The sequence below is a fragment of the Cibotium barometz genome, chromosome 34, assembly GCF_041138505.1.
Source record: "Cibotium barometz isolate CiBa-2024 chromosome 34, ASM4113850v1, whole genome shotgun sequence".
Classification (NCBI taxonomy): Eukaryota; Viridiplantae; Streptophyta; class Polypodiopsida; order Cyatheales; family Cibotiaceae; genus Cibotium; species Cibotium barometz.
This window is the reverse complement of record NC_141079.1, coordinates 33,890,373-33,912,875: the sequence shown is the minus strand read 5'-3', so window position 1 is coordinate 33,912,875 and position 22,503 is coordinate 33,890,373. Positions and strand designations below refer to the sequence as shown.

Genomic DNA, 22,503 nt, shown 5'->3' with positions numbered 1-22,503 from the left:
GCCTCTTGGCGTGGCCTCTCGATCTAGAACAATCTCTAGCAATGTGGCCCTCGACGACAAATCCGACACTGGTCAGGTCCGCCTACAATCTCCATCCTCTGATGAAAATGAGATCTGCCACACCTCTGAAGCATTGATATGATCGTCAATAATCGATGAATCAAGAACAAGCGCAAAAACCCAAGATACACTGTTAGAAGCAACGGAAGCTGAGACGGGAGAGCCCACAAGGGCCGATACCTCTCAAACCTGGCCAAAAGATATCCCTATGGAAGCGAAGAGCTTCCATTAAGACCAAGGAAGAGCAAGGAACCACAATGAGACCGGGGTAAGCCGTTGATCCTCCACCACTAGTTCAAAGCCCCCTTGTACTGAAAGAAGAAAATATTCCTAGGGCCAAGAGGAAAGGGGGTGCCAGCCAACACCTGAGAAGTAGCTTCCGGAGAAAGAAAGTCCACCTGGAAGAAGCCTCGACCAAGCAGACGTGTGTCTCGAAAGTGCACAATCAGCTCTGAAGGGAGAGCTGCTAGAAGCCATTCACGAGCCTGTGAGTGAGAGAGGTGGGAGCAATAAACCCTCACAATAATGTCAGCCCACCTATCCATGGCCATCTACAGCTCTCCTCTAACTATAGACAATAGGTCTGGCATCCAAGGAGACTATTGTTGCTTCTCGTGTTCCCTCTAAAGCGCAACAATCCTCCGCATGATAGCTCTCTTCTTGTCCTTGGCTTTTATGTTTCTTGGCCAAAGCATCATTATGATAATACTAGTTGGTCCTATGTAGGGCCAATGCAGCTCTTTGTTGAGGGTCGGGATCATCACATGACCTCCAAATCTCTCTGACCTCATGTGAAATCTCTGCATCTAGATACAGAGAATCAAGTATACGGACACAAGGGGATGCCATATGAGTCCCTGGCTCCCTAAGGCACAAAACAACCAGGCAATGATCTGACTTGGTGGTGCCAGCCATGACATCAATGGTGCCTCCCCTATCTAGGCCCTAATCATCCACATAAAACCTATCCAATCATGCAAAGATACATCCATCCCCACTTCTACTTTTTTTTTTTCTCTCAGAAAAGATCCTTTCATTAGTTATATAAAAACGCCTGTAGGGCTACAAAAGATCCTCTCCTGCTCACAAGAAAAACCGAGCAGTGAACAAAGCAAGGCAACCCGGGAGACTCTCCCTAGGTGCTGAAAAGTACAAGCATCAGTACAAAGAACTGAGGGGCTAAATCATACAATAGGAGGGGGGAACACAAAACAGGTGGCCTGTAATGCCAACAGGGGACCCCGCGTGTAGAGTATAGAAGGGGCCGCTGCGCCAGGTGGTGTGAAAGGCCTGGCGCCGCAAGATCGCCTCATCCGCCCCGGATGCGGTCATATACTGTCCTCGCAGGGTGTGGATCAACTCCTGCCAAATCCCCCGTACAGTCTCTACTGGTGGTTCCAGTCTCCCCTCAAAAGCCCTGACACACCGAGCCCTCCAGGTGAACCAGATGGTGAGGCTGCTGAGGAGCTCCCATCGTAGATCCCTCTCCTGTGTCCAGCTGGCGGACGAGAAATCCGGTGAAGGAACAAGGCAAGGCTGGCCCCTAATGAATCTGATGGCCTGACTGTCCTGCTCCGTCTCATAGCCCATAGCAGGCCCTGACGAAGTCGACCAAGCAGCGGCACCCCACGTAAACATACCCTCTGGAGAGAGGGGGGCCAGAATACGCAGCATCCGCAGCCAAATCTGCTGCGCCTGAGGGCAATCCCATAGGCAATGTCTCTGTGTCTCCATAGGGTGGCCGCATCGGACGCAGGCCGCCGGAAGACCGCTGTAGACAAGCCAGGTGCTAACTGCTGAGCCCCTGTGGGCGACTAGCCATTGGAAAGTCAAGATCCTGCGGGCCTGTCGACTAGCCCAGAGCCGGGCCCAAAAATCCTCCAAGCTACAGCGTGCTCTCAATGTCCTCAACGAGACTAGGATCTGTAAGTACCCTCTCTGGGATCCTCAACTGCAGGCTGGGCTCCCGTGTCCTCTCCTCAAGTGTCAAAATAACTGGCGCATGGTCTGAAAATGAGGAGCCAGCGAGAATGCCAACGGAGCCCCCTCGCTCCCCAAACCAGTCGCCCACATAAAAGTAATCAATCCGTGATAGATTAGTCCCTCCCTGCCGGCGATCCGACCGAGAGAAACTAAGACTGTCCTGAGAGCGGGAGAAGGCCCCATGCTGCCATGCATCAGTGATCCTCAGTGACATGCAAAATCGCTCCCACGCTGCAAGCTCCGTGCCGTGCACTGTAACATGACTGCCTCCCACCCTATCAGCCGGGTCCTCAAGCATGTTGAAGTCTCCCCCGACCCATCCCCACTGTTAGAAGTCATCCTCTGTCCAACAATCCCTGCCCCATAGACGGGGAGTGTGAATCTCTCCTATGAGGCTCTCTCCAAGGGGTGTGTGCTACTCTCATAGCCACCCATTTTGTCACAGGGCTGCTCAACCATGTTGAAATCCCCTCCAGCTATCCAATGATTTGCCTAGGGGAGGAGGTTTGTGATGGTGTCCCAAAAGGCCACCCCCTCAACTATCACATTAGGTGCATAGATATTCAAGATGCCCAATTTATGACCCTCATGCATGACCATAACCCACTGCGCTCTAGCAAGCATGATAACACCATATCCAATAACATGAGGCATAAGTGACGCTGCAACAGAAATGCATACGCCCCCTCTTGTCCCATCTGCCAACAAGGACCAATAAGTGTGGCTAGAAAAGAATCTTGCAAGTTTTACCACACTAGTGCCTTTCCAATTTGTGCTCCTGCGAACCATCTGAAACAAGAGAGAACAACCGACGCTGAGAGACCGGGAGCCTACGCTGCTGCCCCGGCCTCCTCCTCTGCTTGCACTGCTGCCCCTGCCGCCTCCTCTGCCTTCGCCTCTGCCCCCCTCTTAGAGGGGTCACAATAATATCCAGATATTTGTGTGAGTGACATAAGCAGTGATGTCAAGAGGCAACCATTGTAACCCATAAAGATACTTGTACTTCCATTGAAATTATCAAGCAACAATCACATCATTCAGTCATGTTATTCACTCTCTCTCCAGCATAGTGTTTCTCTCTCAAACTCTCTCTCTCTCTCTCCATCTCTGTGCAATGCCATAGCCATGTTCCCCTTTAAGCCACCATAGCTCACAGCCTTGTACCAACATATGGTATCAAAGCCAACCTCCTGGCCACCGGCGGTTAGCCCTTCACTTTGCTGTTGGTCTCGCCATCATAATCACGAAGTGCTGCAGTCATCGTCGTCATCACCAACAACAGTCCCCCTGCAAGAACTTCCCGAATACTGTACCTGTCGTTGTCCGCGTCGCCGCCCTTTGCTGCATACGACTGCCTCCGTCTAAACCTCCACCTATCTCTGCCTACGCTTATGCTGCTGAGCTGCGCATAGCTACTGCACAAGCACCTTTGCTTCCCCATCTCGTGTACCTGTTGTTGCTACTGCCCATATAGCAACTCTACATCAACGTTAAATAGCACCTGTCAAAGCTACTGCCAACAAAGTCATCACAGGTAGAATAAGAACAAGAAGGAAGAGCCCACATCTATTCAACAAAGCTTCTGCGAACATCAGTTCAAATCAGGATAGTAAAATTCTGGGGCTTTTATCATTTTCTGAAAATCTATCTTAATCAAAGCATTAATCCCAAATCCTCCTCCATTTTTAAAAACCGAGGGTACATATGTGACATTAAGATATTGCTATAGCCTCCTATAGCTTCATTTTCAAAAAGCCCCAAAATTTTAAACCCTAATTTCCAAAATCCCTAATTTCTGGAACTCCTAATTTTTGGGCATTTTTTATGTGCAAGGGACTAGACACTGGCATTGGATTTATTCATTCACTAAGACCTTCCCATATCCACTGCCTATCATGGCCTCTCATCTATTCATTGAAAAATTTAATGGGGATAATTTCCATACCTAGTGGATTGGCCTTTCATTGGAGGAGACGAGAAAATACCTAAAGTAGAAGATAAAGCCCAAAAAGCTTGGAAGCTCCAGGATCAGAAAGCCTTTGGCCTCATAGCCCTAGGCCTATCTGACAATTTCAAACACCATGTTGTTGATCTCCTAACTTCAAAAGAAGCTTATGAGATTTTGGATAAGCTCTTTGGAGCAGAAGGAAAGAACTCTAGAGTCCTCTTAGAGGGGTCACTTATGTGTTTGTGTATGTGTGCATGAACCACCTCTTAGAGGGGTCACAATAATATCTAGATATTTGTGTGTGGGTGACATAAGCGGGTGACATAAGCAGTGATGTCAAGAGGCAACCTTTGTAACCTATAGTTTCTCTCTCAAAATCTCTCTCTATCTCCGTGCAATACCATAGCCATGTTCCCCTTTAATCCACCATGGTCCATAGCTCAGCCTTGTATCAACAAATACAGCATGCACGATATCACAGAGGGGCCGGTGGTGCGTCCTGTGAAAGTTGTTGGCAGAGCAGGGAAGCACTTTTATATTGATCCCACCTCAGAGATGATCACAGTTGCTATGAGCCTTTGGTTGTATGTCAGATGCCTTAAGAGGTATATGCATTGGGATCCGAGTGAGAGGGCGTGGAGGGATGCTACCAACCCGATGAAAAGCATGCCTTTCTTTAGTTATACCATGTGGAACGCCACGCATCTTGTCTTGGGACACATTCAAGTAGTCCCTACTTTTATTCCTCATTATCACACCGGACATTCAGAGGCATCTTGGCCTGGAACACATTCAAGGAGTCCCTACTCTTATTCCTCATTGGGAGGTTTATGGTATCACACCTAGCAATCAGAGGACTTTTCGGAGGAGGTTGTGACAACACGCTTACAAGAGGACACAGATATCCTCTTTCTCTACTTGGTGGACTCACCACCAACCAGTGGAGATCAATTGTCAGTGTTAGCCCAACATGCCCAAGATGTGGAGGAGCTTCAGAGACCGTCTACCATTGCTTAAGGGAGTGCAGGAAGCATGGAGGATTTGGTTGGATGGAGGATTTGGACTGCAATGGCCCATCTCTTTTGATGGATGAGGAAGGATGCTTACATTTATTTTGGTGCTATCATTTGGTTGACATTGTCTTGCCCACAGCTCAGATATGAGGTGAACCACAGGGATCTGGTAATTATGATCAGTCAGGAAATAACTCAGCGGTGCCGTCTTTAAGGCATGCCGGAATCGGGATACGTCCAACCTGCACAGAGGTTGGCATTTGCAGGTTTCAGAGTGATATCATCCACACCCTCATGGCCACTTGGACCAAAATCTAGAGGTCTTTGAGGGTTGCGGAGAGAAAGCACAGCCAGTTTATGAGAGTGGTATTATGGCATCTTTTTCACTGCCACTCATAAGTGACCTTGTTGGCAGCACAAGGCACATGATTGGTTGAGATTTCCCCCTTGTTTCATTTGATCTTTTTGTATATTTTTTCATACTTAATAGAAGTCTCAACCAGCCCTAGAGAGCTCTGATACCAATCGTTCAATCTAGAGCTTATTGAAACCCCAAACTATGATGCAAGAGGGACAGAGAACACACAAGATCAACAAATGCTACATTGTTATAAGCTTGGATTAACACAAAATGAATAAAGACAAATCTGGATGTCTTTCCATCACCAAAAAGGTGGTACATATATAGGCATTGGCCCATATCACCTCAATCCTTACAACAAATGATGTCTTGCCAAGTCATCTAGTCCTCTATTACCTAGAGAATCGCCCTGATTCTAAGGCCAAACCTTAGATATCCCAACATCTAAGGCATATGGGAACTTCTCTTATTCAAGCCCCATGCATAATCTCCTACCCAGCACAAAACTACTTGATGTTTTATTTTATGCTTTTCAAGCCACATCAGAGCTTGTTCTCAAGCTATTGGGGTCTGGATGGCTAGACCAATTTGTGGAACACCTCAGTTAAGCGTGCGCAACACAACTGGGATGGGTGACCTCCCAGGAAGTGGGAGGATCCATGTTTCCAACAAGTCCCTCCTTTGGGACCCTTAAAAAGGGTTCAATAAAGAATTATCCCCTAGGATGGATTAGCATCCCCACCGCCATATGTCCACATTGCAAGGGGTGGTGACAACTCCTCACGGCATTATTAAAGATGAGTAAATGAATAATCACATGTGTAGGCTTTCATGTTTATCATATCATGTAGCATTCTTTAACTTATGTTCACATGAATCACCTTGACCCTTAGATACTCCACAAGAACTCCAATCCAAAATCATTTGTATACTTATTATTGAATTATCCCTTGATTTTAATAAAAGATTTCAGCAAACCTGAGATATTAGAATTTGATTTTCGAGGTTTTTGAGGTGTTCCGATTCAAGCTTCTTCAGCTGGTAGACTTGTTTTTCTTTTTCCAAGAGCTTCTTCTTCAGCTCTAAAACAAAACTAGATGAAACTGTGTAATATTCCTCACTGAAAACCAAAGGATAAAAGCTCTTCAAAACTAAATAACACCAAAATAACCATGCCTAGCATTGTCTTCTATTAAACATCTTCAAGTCAAGTAATAACTGGGATAGACATGAATAGGATCATGTTAATTCCCTCACCAAACCATATTAAACCCAAATTGCTAGCCCAAACCCTCACTTCTATAAAACTTTAACCTGGATTTTTTGTGATTTGGTCACTCATTAAAAACTCATTTTCTTGGAGAGAAACCTTTTTTTGCAGGATATAGATTGTTTTGTTATAACATGTCCAGCGGGTGTAGGCTGATGGGTATTAAACCTACATCGTTGCCCTAGGAGACGAAACCCTCAACGCAACTGTGGACTGGCCTGAATCCTAGTTTATACTGCTCTATATGAATTTCTAGAATTGCAAAACTGCGTATATCATCATGTATGAGGATCTCTGTTTCTTTGGGTCCTATAGTAGAATAGACTCATGAGATTGTCACCTGCTTTATTTAGTTCAAATGATTCCTCTTGTTTTTTTAATCTCTCTTCACTTTCTACCTGCAAACTTTCCAACTGAAATAGCCTACAATTAGATTTTATTTATAATATACCACTTGTAGTTAGATTAATCATCAAGCATACAATGCAACGAAAAGCAGTAGAAATATCACATGTTTATATCAATCAACATATAGGACCTTGAATCACTGTTCAAATTGTTTTTCCCCTTTTCCGATGCGCCTGGCTTAATATAGAAAGCATTGTTGTATCACACATCGGATTCAAAGAAGAAGCGCAGGGCCGCGCGCGGGAAGAGAGGGGGGGGTGGTAGAGGTCGCTGATATGAGTTAAAATGGCTCTGTCCTGATATGAGACATGAGCAACACAATCCTCTCTCAACCTCTCTGAACCTCTATGCATCCCCGAATGCAGTGTTGAATAGACTCCATGGAGGTCAACTCTAAGAGGGCAATCAGGGGCACCATCTGTGGCACCTCTTGATGGGTGGTGCAGCATGAGCTATCAGCCAAAAAAACAACATGACCTTCCGGCTTCTGAAAGTCCAAATAGCCCTTGAGAAATGAAGATCCTCTCAATGAGGCTTCCTCGGAGGGACTCAATTGAAAGATACACCATCCACAATATAGTGAAAGAATGGAATGGTGCAGGTGGTCCTGTAAGCATTTCCATTCTCCTCAATCCTCCGCTGACAATTAAACCCTGAACATAGAACACATACCTCTTGCTCCAAATTACAAATCTTGTTCATCATCGACTCTTTACAAAGTCTGGCATTTTCTTTCTCCTGCAAAAGCAAGATACCCAAGTCAGTTATTTGATTTTTGATGAATGTGCAAATCATCCTTAAGCAAAATAGAAACCAGAAAATGCAGTGCTACCTGCAAATTGTCTGCACTAGCTTTAGATGTGGCAGTTCCTAGCTCTTCCAATGCTAACTCTTTTTCTTTCAAAGAGGCCTGCTTCACAAGATTAACTGCTTACTATGCGAAGACCTTACCTTATTTGGTTGATGAGAGCTTCAAATCTGCAACCCGGTAAAAGCCTGTGTTAGAAGTTGTAAACTGCAGCCGCATACCTCAACTGAATCCAATAAAGCATCATATTCCTCTAGCTCAGCGTCTCGGTCATCGAGAAGTGCAAGGTTGTACTGCAATAGCGTGACTTTGTAAGTTACCGATACTCATCAAAAATACATTTTGAGTATATAAATCATTGTAGCTTTAGCCTTTAGTCCTAACAAAGAAACTTAAAAATGAAAAGTGAAGTGCTACATGCTTTAGAAAATCCAAAAGGATCGTTTGCTTAATGGAAGTCTTGTTTTTCGATGTGTATGTATGTATGTATGTATGTATGTATGTGCATGCATGCATGTATGTACGTACGTGTGTGCGTGTGCCTGAATGCAATGAATGTATACATGTATGAAATGTAATATATGTATGCATGTATGTGTTTACGTACGTATGCACGCATATACATATGTATGTATGTTTGTATGCAATGTATGTATGTATGTCTGTATATATGTGAATCGTGATGTAATGTGTATGCAATGTCTGTATATATGTGATGTAATGCATGCAATGCATTTATTTATGTTTGTATGTAAGTATGCATGTATATATTTATGTATTTATGTATCTATGTATCTATGTACTCATGTACTCATGTATTTATTTATGTATGTATGTATGCACACATGCATGCACACACACACACGCATGAAAATATGGTCAGTATTTTGTAGGAACATTTGTGTGTTGTTGTCATTTATGAAAACAACCTTTTCTAGAGATGTTGGCTGTATGGAACATTTCAATTATCTCACTTTATAAGCAAGATATTGAAATTTAATCTAGCCTGCCAGCACAATCTTTTAATTCTCTGAAAGCAACAGTGTAGATAGATCTATCCCTGTGATGAACATGCCAACAAACAGAACACATACCTTGAAGTCTTCTTGCAATTGCAGAAATGTGCTTTTCAGTGCAAGAAACTCTTTCTGCTGCTCAGAAATCTGGTAATACATAACATTTACTCTTGAGCAAAATACCAGCATCAACATGCACCCATGCAAGCTTTTCTATTATACCATCATTTCAATAGATTATAATCAACCTTTCCAAATTTAGGAAATCAGGTAACCAGTACAGTGACAAAAGACCTGAATTTTAAAATATGAAGCGTGAGCTATGAGAAAGAAACATCAAAATAAGAGGCTTGAGCCTTAAAGAGTTATGGTGTCAATCACAAATTCCGGAAACATCACCTGTGGGGACACTACTCTTGTGGGAAAGCACAAACAGCCAATAGTATCTGCGAACTTTGTGGAGTTGAAGAACTGAAGACCACCTATTTAATGTCCTGCCTACTGAAGATGTGCTTGTTCCAATAGGTTTTTGGGCCACTATCATAATTTGTACTACACCCTCATCAGAGCCCTTTCCTTTATAACATAAGATGTCATGCTGATGAGAGCTAGGAAGACCGTTGAGACCAGTCATAGATGCTCGTTTTTACTTCTTTCCATCCTTCTGGGATATAAACAAGATTTCACCTGAGATGTAGGCTACACTTGTAATTTTCATCAAATTAAAAGCTTTCTGAACGAGTCTTGTATTGGGTATAGTTGAACATACCAAAGAATGAAAAACCAATTTATATTGAAACTTGCCATTGGTTGAGTTAATCGGGAATGTGAAAGAGCAGCATGATCCTGGTAGAGAGGGAGAGAGGGAAAGACAGAAAGATCATATTAACGTCTCCTAGAGACCCAAAGGGTCTGTTAGACTAAAAAGATGTTACATGTAATCCATGTATAACAACAACATGAAAAGAAAAGAGCAGGGTCTATGTACTACATAGATTCCTGTGCATACAATGCATGAAGTAGAAACAAAAATCTCATGTGTCCAACCGAGTAGATAGCCATGATATCCAACTCCTTTGGTGGTGCACAGCATTGAAGAATATCTCGAATCTCGAGCTGACAGGTAGAGAGCCTGAATCTCTGAGGGTGAGGGTGTCTATTTCTGGAGGGAGGCAACCCAATCTCTGATTACTCCACGGGTGCGAGTAGCCAGAATCTCTCCAGCTCAATTGCAGGACCAGTCTGCTGTGCATGTCTAATCTGCTCCGTGTGGCTTACAGAAACTATAGGGGCATTTCTTAGGAGTTTAAGGATAAGGAATCCATTTGTTTATAGAACAAACCCTTGATGGTATAGGACCCCTTTGTAATTTCATTTTTCCCTTCATTAACATATGTCTCTGTTACTTGCTCTTTGACTGCAATGCACCTGACCAAATAGAAATTAACACCTTCCTCATTGTCAGCCTTAACATTTACTGTAAAATTATCCCCAACATAAAAATGTGTACTTAAAACATTATGATGACCTTCATAGGTTGCTTCATCATATGCATATTCATCATTTATAGCATCACTTGAATCACTTAAGGGCACTAGAGTGTGATAATCCCAAGGTTACACATGTGCTTTGTTGGCATATTTATTCCGTTACCCATGCATGCATGCATCACAAAAGCACGGAAGTTGTCTGTTTGTAAGACCTATAGAATCATGTGGGTTGTGACTACAAACAACATGCACTGAACATGAATTTGGAATAGCTTCACAGTTTCATTTAACCTCCATGTTCACATCCCCTACTTTTATCTCCCAAAACACACGGGTAATTTTCCTTTCCTTAGGAAGGATAAGATGCTTCAGCTCCTTGAGATAAGTTGGCATTAAGAAGGAAACTACAACTATTGTACCCTTTAGAGTTACATCATCTTTCTTTGATTGTTCATGTGTCGATGTTCTTTTCACAATACCACCAGCCCCATGATGCTCTCCTTTGCCACCCATGACCACTTGTCAAAAAGTTTCACATCATCTCCTAATAAATATTAATAGTGATTAATGTAGGAATAAACAAGTGCTAGGTGGTTGAGTAAACTAGCAATGAATGTAGACCTTAAATAAAGCGATTCCAAATGTGTGAAAAACTGCTAGTATGCATAAGTCCCTTGTGTGGGAACAGCCTCTTAGAAGGCATATGTGCATCTCCAATAAGTACATCCCCAAGCATCTTTGACCATTGTAATGCATAAAGGGCCAAATCCATCTCTAAATAGGCAATGAAACCTCCCCTTGTATCTTATAGTGCATTTGGCATCTGAACAAGTAGTGTTCCTTTGACTCGATCTCTCCAGTCAAGCATAGTCTGCATATCCGAGCCTCATGATCTGTCCAATATGGCATGTGACATGTGCCTATGAAGATATCCAGGCTTCTCAATGAAGCCATCCTCTATGACCTGCAAGAAGTGCTCACGGTAGAAAGCCAGCTTTGTAGGAAGCTCCGGGTTTGTCAGCCATGTGCCGCTAGTGTGAAGCCGAGTAAAATTCAGACAGATGATGATGCAGTTGATCCCTTACCTCGAGAGATCTAAAAAGGGGTCTAAGGAGAACGCAAATGGCGACAGGCAGTCTCGCATGCATCAAACCGACTGGTCACCTGCTGGGACTACCAAGACCTGCTCTGTCCCTCCAGTGCCAGCTGCATGGAAGACTAGTGTGCCAGTATCAGGAGTCTACCTCCATCTAGAGTATAAAGGTGCAGGGTATAAGTGAGAGTTGGAAAGACCGCATTAAGAACTAGGCGCATTGCTCCAAACTCTGCAAGGGGACGATGTCGTGTGTGTGTGTGTGTGTGTGTGTGTGTGTGTGTGAGAGAGAGAGAGAGAGAGAGAGAGAGAGAGAGAATACTTTTTTACCTCTAGGAGAGAGAGAGAGAGAGAGAGAGAGAGAGAGAAATGAAATGAAATGATATATTAACGTCTCTAAGAGGCCATAATGGCCTATGAGACCAAAACTGAGAGTACATCTGAAGTTGGTGTCTCATCAAAGAGAACAACTAAATGAGACTAAAACGTACAATAAACTGATTGTCTTACAGTTATAAAAACAGAATTGTAAGACTCCGAGATGATATTGAGTAGAAAATACTAGAAAATGTATATCAGGTAGATCCATGTATGCTGATCAGTTGAAGTGTTGCCCTCTCCTTAGATCAAGTATCTCCGCCATGGGGCTGTCTAGAATGGAGAGGTCATAGAAGCAAGGTAGGCGCCTCCGATGCCGAGCAATAATGGCTCTGATCTGGCGATGGTGAGGATGCCGTGGTCGGGATCCTGGTGGGCATGGCCGATGAGTACGACATAAGATGACTACTCTATCAGTGGTGACTCCCTAGGAGCGTGGTCGGTGCCCTGATGGCCCAATGGAGAAGGTATCAGGAGGTGTGTGGGCTGGGTTGCTGGTGCTGGTGCCGAAGAAATCTGTCACGGTCCTCTGTCTAGGTACATCATGGCTCGGTCTCCTGTCTGCCAAGAGGGTCTCTTTCTGTCTCCTGAGCTCAAGTAGGAACAATCCCAGGCATCTCTGATTCTCAAACTCCACGACCCTGCGTAACGGCCCAAAACCCTCTCGGAAGAGGCAGTAATATCTCCCTCGGATCTCATAATAGACTGTACATCGGCAAATGTAGTGCTCCTCTGTCTCTGTCTCCTGGTAGCATAGCTGACAAATGCGGTCGTCCAAGATCTAATGCACATATCACCCTGTCTCAATGCACAGCTGGTGTGATGAGGTCCGGATCTGTCCAATGGCACAACGTATCCCATGTGATAGGTGTACATCCATGTACGCCGGGCGGGTGATAAAATCATCTAGTGAGAGGTGTAGAAAATGGCTCTTGTAGAGGGAGAGAGAGAGAGAGAGAATGTATCAGTTGTCTGGACTGTCTACTATTTCTGTCCCCCCTCTCCCCTTTTTCTAAGTTTGTTTGTGTTCTAGCCTAGTTGTTAGCCATGGAGCCTGTGTACATTACCTGTGCATAATATTACAAAAGTAATACATGTGATCTGTCGGTATTTGTACGTGCAAACAAGTGTTATCCCATTTACTACCATCTCATGTCTACAGAGCTCCATTCCCATAGGGATGCAGAATGCTATCCTCTTTTCTAAAGGTTGTGAGATCCAGTGGGCCTAGTTGAGCATTTCTAAAGGCCTACACCTGTTGAGGAGTGACATTTTCTTCTGGAAGCTCCAGAAAACTCCTAATATTCTTTTCCCAAAGCCCAACGAAAATCACCAAATTTCATTTTCTTGGGCACACCTACACTTAGGTGGAGTTTGACACTCCCACAATGACTAACAAGGTGCTTCCACAGAGCCCCATTGCAGTAGGCACAGCTCAGGCATTCTCTTCGCTCTATGGCACCACCGCTTCGACCCGCATCGGACCCCCCTTAGGACTGTAATTGCCCCAAATAGGGTTAAGCACAATCTTGACACACTTAAATTATTAATACTATTACACAAGATGAAATGGCACAAAACTAAATGAGGTACCAATGCTGAAATTTAAATGACACTCCAATAGGGCCAGAAAGGGCAGACCCCCCTTGTAATATGATTGTATAATCAAGGATTTCTCATGATACAAGCTTCATGGGCATCACATGCCAGATTTCCAATGACATCCATGCAATGAAAACATTTTGCAAACATGTTTTGTCGAAGTCGGGGTTGATTCCATAGCTTTTGTCGCAAAGAACCTCACTCCCCAATCCCCCGTGTCTTGCCACAAGCAGCTATGTTCCACTAGCATCCATACACATGCATGTGTGCCAGACCGAGTCACAGAAGACCTTAATGGTCAAGCACACGGATGTAGAGTAGATAAAGAGAACTTAGGAAGCTCTCACTCCTGAATTTGCTTATTTTGAGAGAAGAAATCAGTTTTTTCTCAAATTTTCCACGATCGAAATGCTCCAAAACATTTTCAGCAGGTACATATCCAAGAGATAACCGCTGAAAGGACTCCCAAGGGTTGGACAACAATGTAGCACTCATTTGCTGGCTGATCCAAGAGTTGGAGTGTCACCAATTGGCCGACCATGTGGTCCATCTCCAGTTTTTGTGTCTCGTTCACTTGAGGCTAGGCCGGTGTCTCGTGTGAAGAGGCCAGTATTTTTGCTTGACATGGACGGGAGCCAGACTGGTGCCACCCGTGTGTTAGCAAGATGGTGTCGTATGGACGGGAGCCAGACTGGTGCCACCCGTGTATGACCTGGACTGTGTTCTATCCATGGGATTGTCACGCCATGGAAGAGCCAGTATTCGTGCCGTGTCTTGCCTATGGGACTGTCACTCCATAGGAAGGCTCGTGCCTGGAACTGTGTTTTACCTATGGGACTATCACTCCAAGGAAGACCAGGATTTATGTTTTACGTCGTGCCATTTTTGTGCCCGACAGATATTTTGTACTTGTTCCATGAACGGGAGATATGTCCATGATACTATTTGCACATGCACTCATGTTCTGCATGTTTGAAACTGTTTTCGCATGACTTGTATTTTTGTGTTTGCCTGTTTGACGTGTCACTTACTGAGCGGGGACGCCTGCCAGTGAGTCGTGAAGTTTGCTCTGTCTTCTGACGAGTTTTGTTGCATGTGAACAGGTGGTAAGTGTATTGCACATGTTGGTTTTTAATACTTTATTCTCTAACCTTTCATTTTATAAGGTTGTATGTTCACATTCACTTAAAAAAGGGCACCCACTTAGGGGCCAAGGTGGGGAGCCACACTTAACTTGTGTGTGTGGGGGTGGGTGCATGGTCACCTACCCACACCACCATGAAGCTGGCCGCCCACATGCAAATGTGGGGAGCCAGCCAGCTCAAATTGTTTACTCCACTCCAATTTCTACATAAAAGAACGACCACCTCTCCCGTAAGAAGAAGACATCCGGCGACCATCTCTTGCGCATGTTCTCCAACAGGTGGTGCCTTCGCTTCTGCTCCCAGGCGGCTGCTGAACAGCCTACGCTTCTGCTCCCAGGCGGCTGGCTGCCAACTCCAGCAGGCTGCGCATGCTGCCACCTCTAGCAGGCTGCGCTGCTTACTCTACAGGCGGCTGTGCGCCTGATCACCAACCAGCTGCGCTTCTGCCCTCAGGCGGCTGCACTACAAGTTGCTGCGCTACCTACCACAGCAGCCGGCTGTGTGTCCATCACCAGCACGCTGTGTGTTCATTTCCAACAGGCTGTGCTCTGCAGCCAAGCAGTTGTCCACCACCAGCACGCTACGCTCCAGCTCCAGCAGGCGGCTGTCCACTGTGTGTACTTCTCCTCCAGTAGGAGACGGCTGTACCCTGCATACAAGCGGCTCCTGCTTCTTCTCCCTCAAGCGGTTGTACCCTCTATACGTGGCTACTGTTTCTTCAGCTGGTGGCTGTGCTCCTAAAGCCAGGCGACACCTCCTTTTCCTCCTCCTCTACAGAAGGTGGCTGTGTCCTGCACAGCGGGTGGTAGTTTTACTTTGCAGGCGGTTGTGCCTCCTTTTCATAGGCGGCATCTCCTTTCTTCAGGAGGCTATACTTTTCCCCAGGCAACTACTCCTCACGACATGCTGCTGTGTCTCGGTGTCCCTCTCAAGTAGCTGCACACAGATACCTCGGGTATTGGTCCTCCATCTGCGAGCTACAAGTAAGTGAATTTCAGATTTAAGTAAAGAACTTTGTGGTAAATCTGATAAGGGAATCTCTCTACGGCTAACACCCGTTCGGTGCCGGGTAGTCCAAGCTTTTGGAGAACCACGGTCCAAAGGTGCCGAGATCGGGAGAGCCAGGCATTAATACGGGAGCGCCTGTTTGTGCGTGGTCCCGGAACACCAGTGGGGCGCTCTCCGCGGAGTCCAGTGAAGGCACAGGACCGTAGAGACTGAACCACGCAAGTGGTCGTTCTACTTTGAACATCTACTTCGAGCCTCTTGTTTGGTACTGTATTCATTTGTACATGGACATCATCTGGTTCTTTGAACCCATGGAGCATTGTATTTGTTAAATACTCCCAATAAATATATCATATATTGAGGGGGGAATCGGCCCGGTCTGGCCCCAGTGCTGGTGTCCATCTATTTCATTTCATTTCATTTCAAATTCCAGTTGTTATTAAGTTGTCCATTTCAAATTGTGATTTAAGTTGTGCCATTACGCGTGTGGGTGTCCAACGGAGTCTATTCCCACTTGACGGGATCGGTTTCATGGCGAAGCAAGAAACCATGCTATGTGGACTGCTTATGCTGAAAATTGTCTTCCTTTACCTCCTCATATGAAGAAGGCACCTATTTCCCTACAAGGGAGAGATAGGATAAGTCTTTCATTCATAAAATGGGGGGCCATTGGGCCACCTCAATAGGAGCCACACCTCTCCCATAAGTGGAGAGGGTACCCAATAAGTTGTCCACACTCTTTTATTTAAAAGAGTGCCTAATTTATGAGAGGTTGGCTGGCCGCCATGCAATAAATACCCAAATTCACTTATAACTTGTCCGCCCAATCTTTAATGAAGTGTGGATGCCCAAACTCACTTCTAAGTTATCTGGTCATACTTTAATGAAGTGTGGACCTACAAAGTAGCACAATGAGCTAAAACACAAATAAGCTTAAACAAAGAGTTTGGAGTCACACCTACCACCTATCTACAACCCACGAGCGAGGTCATAATACAAATTCACGTGCACGGTTCACGAGAGGACATCCGCTACGTGTAATCTAGACACACAGATCTTGTTGGCATTTCACACGAAAACAATTCCAAGCATGCAAGTATGTCATGCATAAGAATGTATTGATCAATCTCCCTTTCATTTATCTTGTAGCAAGCGGTCATTCTAGGCGTAGACATTACGTCCCTAGGCCAACCAGAATACCATAGTCTAGATATGGGTGTGGACCAAAATCCCCAGCCTCTCATATCTACTTGTGTAGACATCAATCCCCTACCATGAGGTGCCAATCCACATGACCCTTGGCGTAGACGTAAGTCCCAAGCCATGAGGTGTCATGTCCACACTATGGAGCCTCTCCATAGGTTCAAAAGCACAGCGAATGCCCAACTAGTGACACCCCCCCGGCTTCTGAACAGTTGACCACAACTGAAAAGCTTCCAAGTATGCTTCTAGGAGCTGCGTATACTCCTAGAAGTATACCTCATCTATCCATTTAGCATCCATGGGTGAATAGTTCTTGAACTTCGCAAGGTAGCATTGTGAGGTGATGAGTAGCAATCGTCTTTGCCTCTACAGCTAATCTCTATCAAGCTCCCAACCCTTAAATATACTCGAGGAGCACTCTATGACTCTTTGTTAAACGCCAATCCCCAATCATGACAAACCTAGTTTGAACAACACACACTCCCAAAGAAACTCCCACAATAACTTTCATTCCAAGAAGTTGATATGGTAATCATGCTAGATATTGGGTTAACACACACCCAACTGACAAGCAAAGCCACTAACACACTTCAATGGAAATCTATCCCACTACACTAAATCTCACGTATGAGTTCCCAAGAAAAACCCAACACACAAGCATAACCATCACAAGGAAAAAAAGACTGCTGATATGTGACAAAAAAACCTGATTTTATGCCAAAACATTTATATATATATATATATATAAAACCTCCTCTAGATATGTCAACAAACTTGACACATGGTTATATTTAACAAAAAGGAAGATTGGTATTCACATGACTCAATTACAATCCATCTCTTTTTCTTACACTGCCTCTGCATCAATTACCCATTTTGGTAGATCCCAAGGAATTTGTATATCATTCAACCCTGCTGGTAATTGGAGTAAGATGAACCATTCATAATCTGTGCAGAGGGAACATGAATATCTAGTGGAAAACCTTCTATTGAGATATGTTGTATCCATGGCTCTAATACAAGGAATAAGATCATGATACAAACACTTTGGTCACTTCCACACACCCACGTAGTATATGAGATTTCAGTTATTACAAGATGATATAATAAGTAGATGTAACTTCAGCTTGTATGCAAGATTGCCTTTGTCCCCTTACTTCCACACTGATAACACAGACATAGCACAATGACTCAAACCCAACACATCACACAACCCATCAAAACTAACGATTATCAAACCCCACACTCCTGAATATTGGCCTTGGCTTTATTGACCCACACCGACACAAGTACAACGGTTGGGAATGACCACACGAGGAGAACATACTCCCCACAACATCATATAATCCACCACAATTCAGCACCCCAAACACTAAGCAACCAACATTGTCGAATTGAAAGAGATAGGTTGCAATTTCACACACCCATTCATCATAACAAACACTCAACATGAAATAACCATGCTTACAATCAGACTCATTAGGTCACCATCGTATATAATGGGTGGAGATGACGAGCATCAACCCAAGGTGACTCCCAAGTATACAAAAGATGAGGCAATGTCTACCTTCTCCCATGCATAGTGAAGCTCAATCTTAAAGTGAGAGAGAGAGAGAGAGAGATTTTAAGAACATCTTGACCAATGAGAACCCGATCAAAAGTTCAAATTTTAGTCCAAGGACTAAGAATATTTAAAATAAGATGACTAGGGACTCCCATCTAGCTAAAAGCATGTAGCCATTTGTCCATGTGCACATAGTGCCTCCTCCATGAAGGCAACAATGGCAAAAGTATCCCGCTCCCAAAAGGGAAACATGGATATTCTAAAAGGTGTGAAGAAAGCAAAGTGCACATAGAACCTTAGGAAGGGCTCTCCAATTAGGTGTATTGCTATGTCTTGCTTCAAAGGAGCACAATTGTCAAGTCCTTTGTGGCTTAAATCTCCCATGTTAACTTCTGAAAATCGCAGTTCGAAAAACAGCATAAAGACCTATAACAGAGTAAAGTATCAGAATCTCGAGCTCAATAATGCCACTACATGCCTTAAAGACTACATAGAAAATAACATCATGAGAAAGCATACACATGAGCCCTCCTATTCACATTGGAATGTTGCCTTGAATATGTCACATAACCCCATGGTGGTGCCTTTTCCCAACTCTGAAATGACAACACCATGGCAAATGGAAGATGCTCCTCAAATCGCTATATCCTTGGGAAGCAAGAGAACTTTTATGAACGGCTACATATCTTTAAAAAAATAGTCATCGATGTTGTTAGAAAAGATCGTGCTGTGTGTGAGGCGTTGCAAGATCCAGTAATCTGTCATGTTTGGTTGTTTCCAAGGGTAAATCTCTGATCCATGCCCATTATTTAAGATCCCACTACAGCTAACATAAATGTCAGATGCCAAGCATGCAAAATGCTCCATGATGAATCTACCTCTTTAGGTGAAGGGTTTAAGAACCGAGATATAATCTTCAACTCGGATGGGTATTGCCTCTTTGTGGGTATCTTGGAAACGTCCATTTTTATCTCAACTCAGGAGGGCTAAATGGATGTCCTATGGGGCATCGCACAAGCAAGAAGCTTAAAACTCCTAATGACATGGGCTGTTTATGAGTTGATAATCTTTTAAGTGCAAATTTAACGTGTAATACGATCGAATGCATGCTTTAACCAGAAACTTAGTGTATAACATTAACTCTGTAATTAACTCTTAATCAACTACTTACCCGTTTTTCTAGCATGCAGACTTGGCGCTCGTGGATTCCAAGAATCTCCCTCTCTTTCTGTTCAAGCAGCGACCGGAACTCTCTTACATCTGCCATTTTCGATTCGCCCTGCTCTTCTCTGCTGAAAACGCTCTTAAGGTGGTGATTTTGTAATACGAAAAGCTCAAGATGTAAATGCCAATCCCAAGACCCCACTAAAGTTCCAACTCGCCAACTTTCTTTCTTTACACAAGCCCCATAGGTAGCCTTGGGGGCTTTTCACACCTCTCTGACCTAAAGGGGATGCCAAATTGGGTGCGCATTAGCTAGGTTGCATCCAAAAAGCCCATTTTAGTAGTGTGTAACGGGCTAGAAAGATGGCCTAGGTCGATTATTAAAAAAGGCACGAATTCTCATGTGTTGTTGAGGGAGACGTGTCATTCACTGACGACAAGATGCACGTAGACTAGTTGTCCATGAACAAGACATGTGGATTTCATATCCATCATTCAAACAAGGGGGTTATTGAAAGCACAAATTGTCAGTGTGGCGAGAGATCCTCTGTTTCCACACTCACCAATGTTGGGCGGGCAGTGGGAAGCACACATGCAAAAAGGGTGGGTGGCTGCTAATATATAGTGTTCATCGACAAGATTTTAACCAAAGAAAAGGAGGAAGATTCTCACATATCTAATTGTACTTGCACATGCTTCCCAAGCTTGTGGCTGCTAATATATAGTGTTCATCGACAAGGTTTTAACCAAAGAAAAGGAGGAAGATTCTCACATCTAATTGTACTTGCACATGCTTCCCAAGCTTTTCCAAGGAGAATTATGAGCGCTAACTGACAAGGTAATTAGCCACACATTCGAGGCTTTGTATAAAAGGTGGGATCCCACCATTACTAGAATTGGACCACAACTAGCATCGTGATCATGTCTATGTGTGTAACCTCTCTCTCTCTCTCTCTCTCTCTCTCTCTCTCTCTCTCTCTCTCTCTCTCTCTCTCTCTCTCTTCCTTTAGAAGGCATGCTTAATGTATGTGCTTCTCCAAAGCATAAGATTATAGGTGTGCTAAGTCAAAGAGGGGGGAAGGGAGCATGCAAGAAAGTTCCCAGAATTAAGTAGATGATCGGGGTCAAGCAAAGTGCATAGTTGTAATAGAAAGTTGGTGTGAGGACCTTAGCCTAAGGTTGGGCTTATTGCTTGGGCTTCCCTACATCACAAGTTAGTGTCTATTACAAATAAGGTAAGGTTGGGCACACACCCTACGATACCATAGTGAGGATCTCCTCAATGGAGAGGAGCTATTGAGGGGGAGGCAAGGTGTTAAGGCAATTGGAGATGTGTGTTTTTAAAAAAGAGGAGCGTTAATCTCCCCTGTTTGTTACAAGGGCTCCGAGGGGAAGTGTAATTCGGTGTGCAAAAATTTAGACAATAAGCAAAAAGAGACAAAGAGGAAGAAATGCCAAGGAGGGGATATGGGTATGAGGAAGTGCAAGCATTCACTACTACTCGAGGATCGCTATAGCGAAGGGATGTGTGTGAGAGTGTGCACGTGAATGCATGTGTGTATGTGTGCGTGTATACGTGCGTGTGGTGTGTGTGTGGCCGATGATTCCTTCTTTTTTCCTAAAAATAACCTCGCTAATGCATTCACAAAGCATCACCTACTACAGCGAAGGGTGTGTGTGTGTGGGTGGGTGGGTGGGTGTACAAGTGCATGCATGTGTGTGTGTACGTGTATACATGCATGTGGTGTGTGTGTGGCCGATAATATGAAATCACTTCTGTGTGTGGGTGGGTAGGTGGGTGGGTAGGTGGGTGTAGAAGTGCATGCATGTGTGTGTGTACGTGTATACATGCGTGTGGTGCGTGTGTGGATAATATGAAATCACTTCTGTGTGTGCGTGTATACGTGCATGTGGTGTATGTGTATACGTGTGTGGTGTATGTGTGTCCGTGTATACATGCATGTGTGTATGTGTGTGCATGTATACATGCGATTGGTGTGTGTGTGTGTGTGTGTCCCACTCATATGAAAGCACTTATGGATGTATTGTCTCTTTTTGGAGTGGCTGCAAGATTACATGTTGACTTTGCAAAATCCAAATTGCTTCCATTGACTGCATACTCTTGGCATGAGATATTGTGGCTAAGTCAAATCTTATCACAAGATCAGATTATTGAACATCTAGGATATCCCATAGGTTGTTAGTTTCTCTTAAGAATGAGACATGCTTGGTTTTATAGAAATTGATCGCAAATTGGATTACTGGAAGCTTTCTACATGGCCTTTGCATGTTCAACTTCAGATTGTTCAATCCATTCTTATGGCCTATGTTCAGTTCTACCTACCACTTTTACTTTGGACCAAAAAAGATATTGATAGCTTTATGTCAAGAGCCTTGGAATACTTATGGAGAACAATAGCTAATAAAAAGGCGCTCAAGCTATTGAAATATGAACTCTGCAACAAAAACAACCATGGGCAATTATGCTAGCCGCATTATGTGCAAATATGAGAACATTGGCATTTGGCAACTGGATCCCTACACACTAGGACCACCGGCTTTAGAAAGCATACACTGGAGCAAAGTCTTCAAGGAACCACTAGCATTATTAAGACCTCGAAAGGCTTATTTTCTATCCACCAAAGGTTTTCGATATGTACAGAATGTTATGGATGCGAATGGACAGGTTCTCAGCTTTCCTCAAGCAAATCATCAATATACTTTGGGCATGCATCACAAACCAATATGGCAAGAGATTATGCGGATAATGCAGTCTATACAACTTGTTCCGCCCTTTTATGCACAAAACAGGCTAATGGATTGGAAATTAGGTAGACAAATGCCTAGTTATAAGCCTATTTCTCGTCTCTCTCTATGGGATTATTTGTATGTGTGTGTGTGTGTACATATATCTGTGTATAAATAAATACACATAGATATGTACATACATACACACACACACGTGTGTGTGTGTGTGTGCGCGCGCGCG

General features: G+C 44.0%; 1 protein-coding gene across 18 annotated transcripts in view; it reads right to left on the bottom strand.

Annotated features, from left to right (window-relative positions):
• The window catches only part of LOC147618948 (uncharacterized), a 222,548-nt gene extending 202,819 nt beyond the window's left edge, over positions 1-19,729 (bottom strand). For 17 of the 18 annotated variants that reach the window (XM_086774131.1, XM_086774139.1, XM_086774128.1 and 14 more), the window contains exons 1-7: positions 19,522-19,729; positions 8,946-9,014; positions 8,073-8,144; positions 7,876-7,953; positions 7,716-7,781; positions 6,976-7,048; positions 6,344-6,447 (exon numbers count right to left, since the gene is read on the bottom strand). In XM_086774131.1, coding sequence (XP_086630257.1) covers positions 6,344-6,447; positions 6,976-7,048; positions 7,716-7,781; positions 7,876-7,953; positions 8,073-8,144; positions 8,946-9,014; positions 19,522-19,617 — 558 coding nt within the window. In that variant the 5' untranslated portion in view covers positions 19,618-19,729. Of the gene's footprint in view, positions 1-6,343; positions 6,448-6,975; positions 7,049-7,715; positions 7,782-7,875; positions 8,022-8,072; positions 8,145-8,945; positions 9,015-19,521 lie in introns of all 18 variants that reach the window. The other variant, XM_086774135.1, reaches the window with a different exon arrangement.
• Between the last annotated feature and the right edge of the window lie 2,774 nt (positions 19,730-22,503).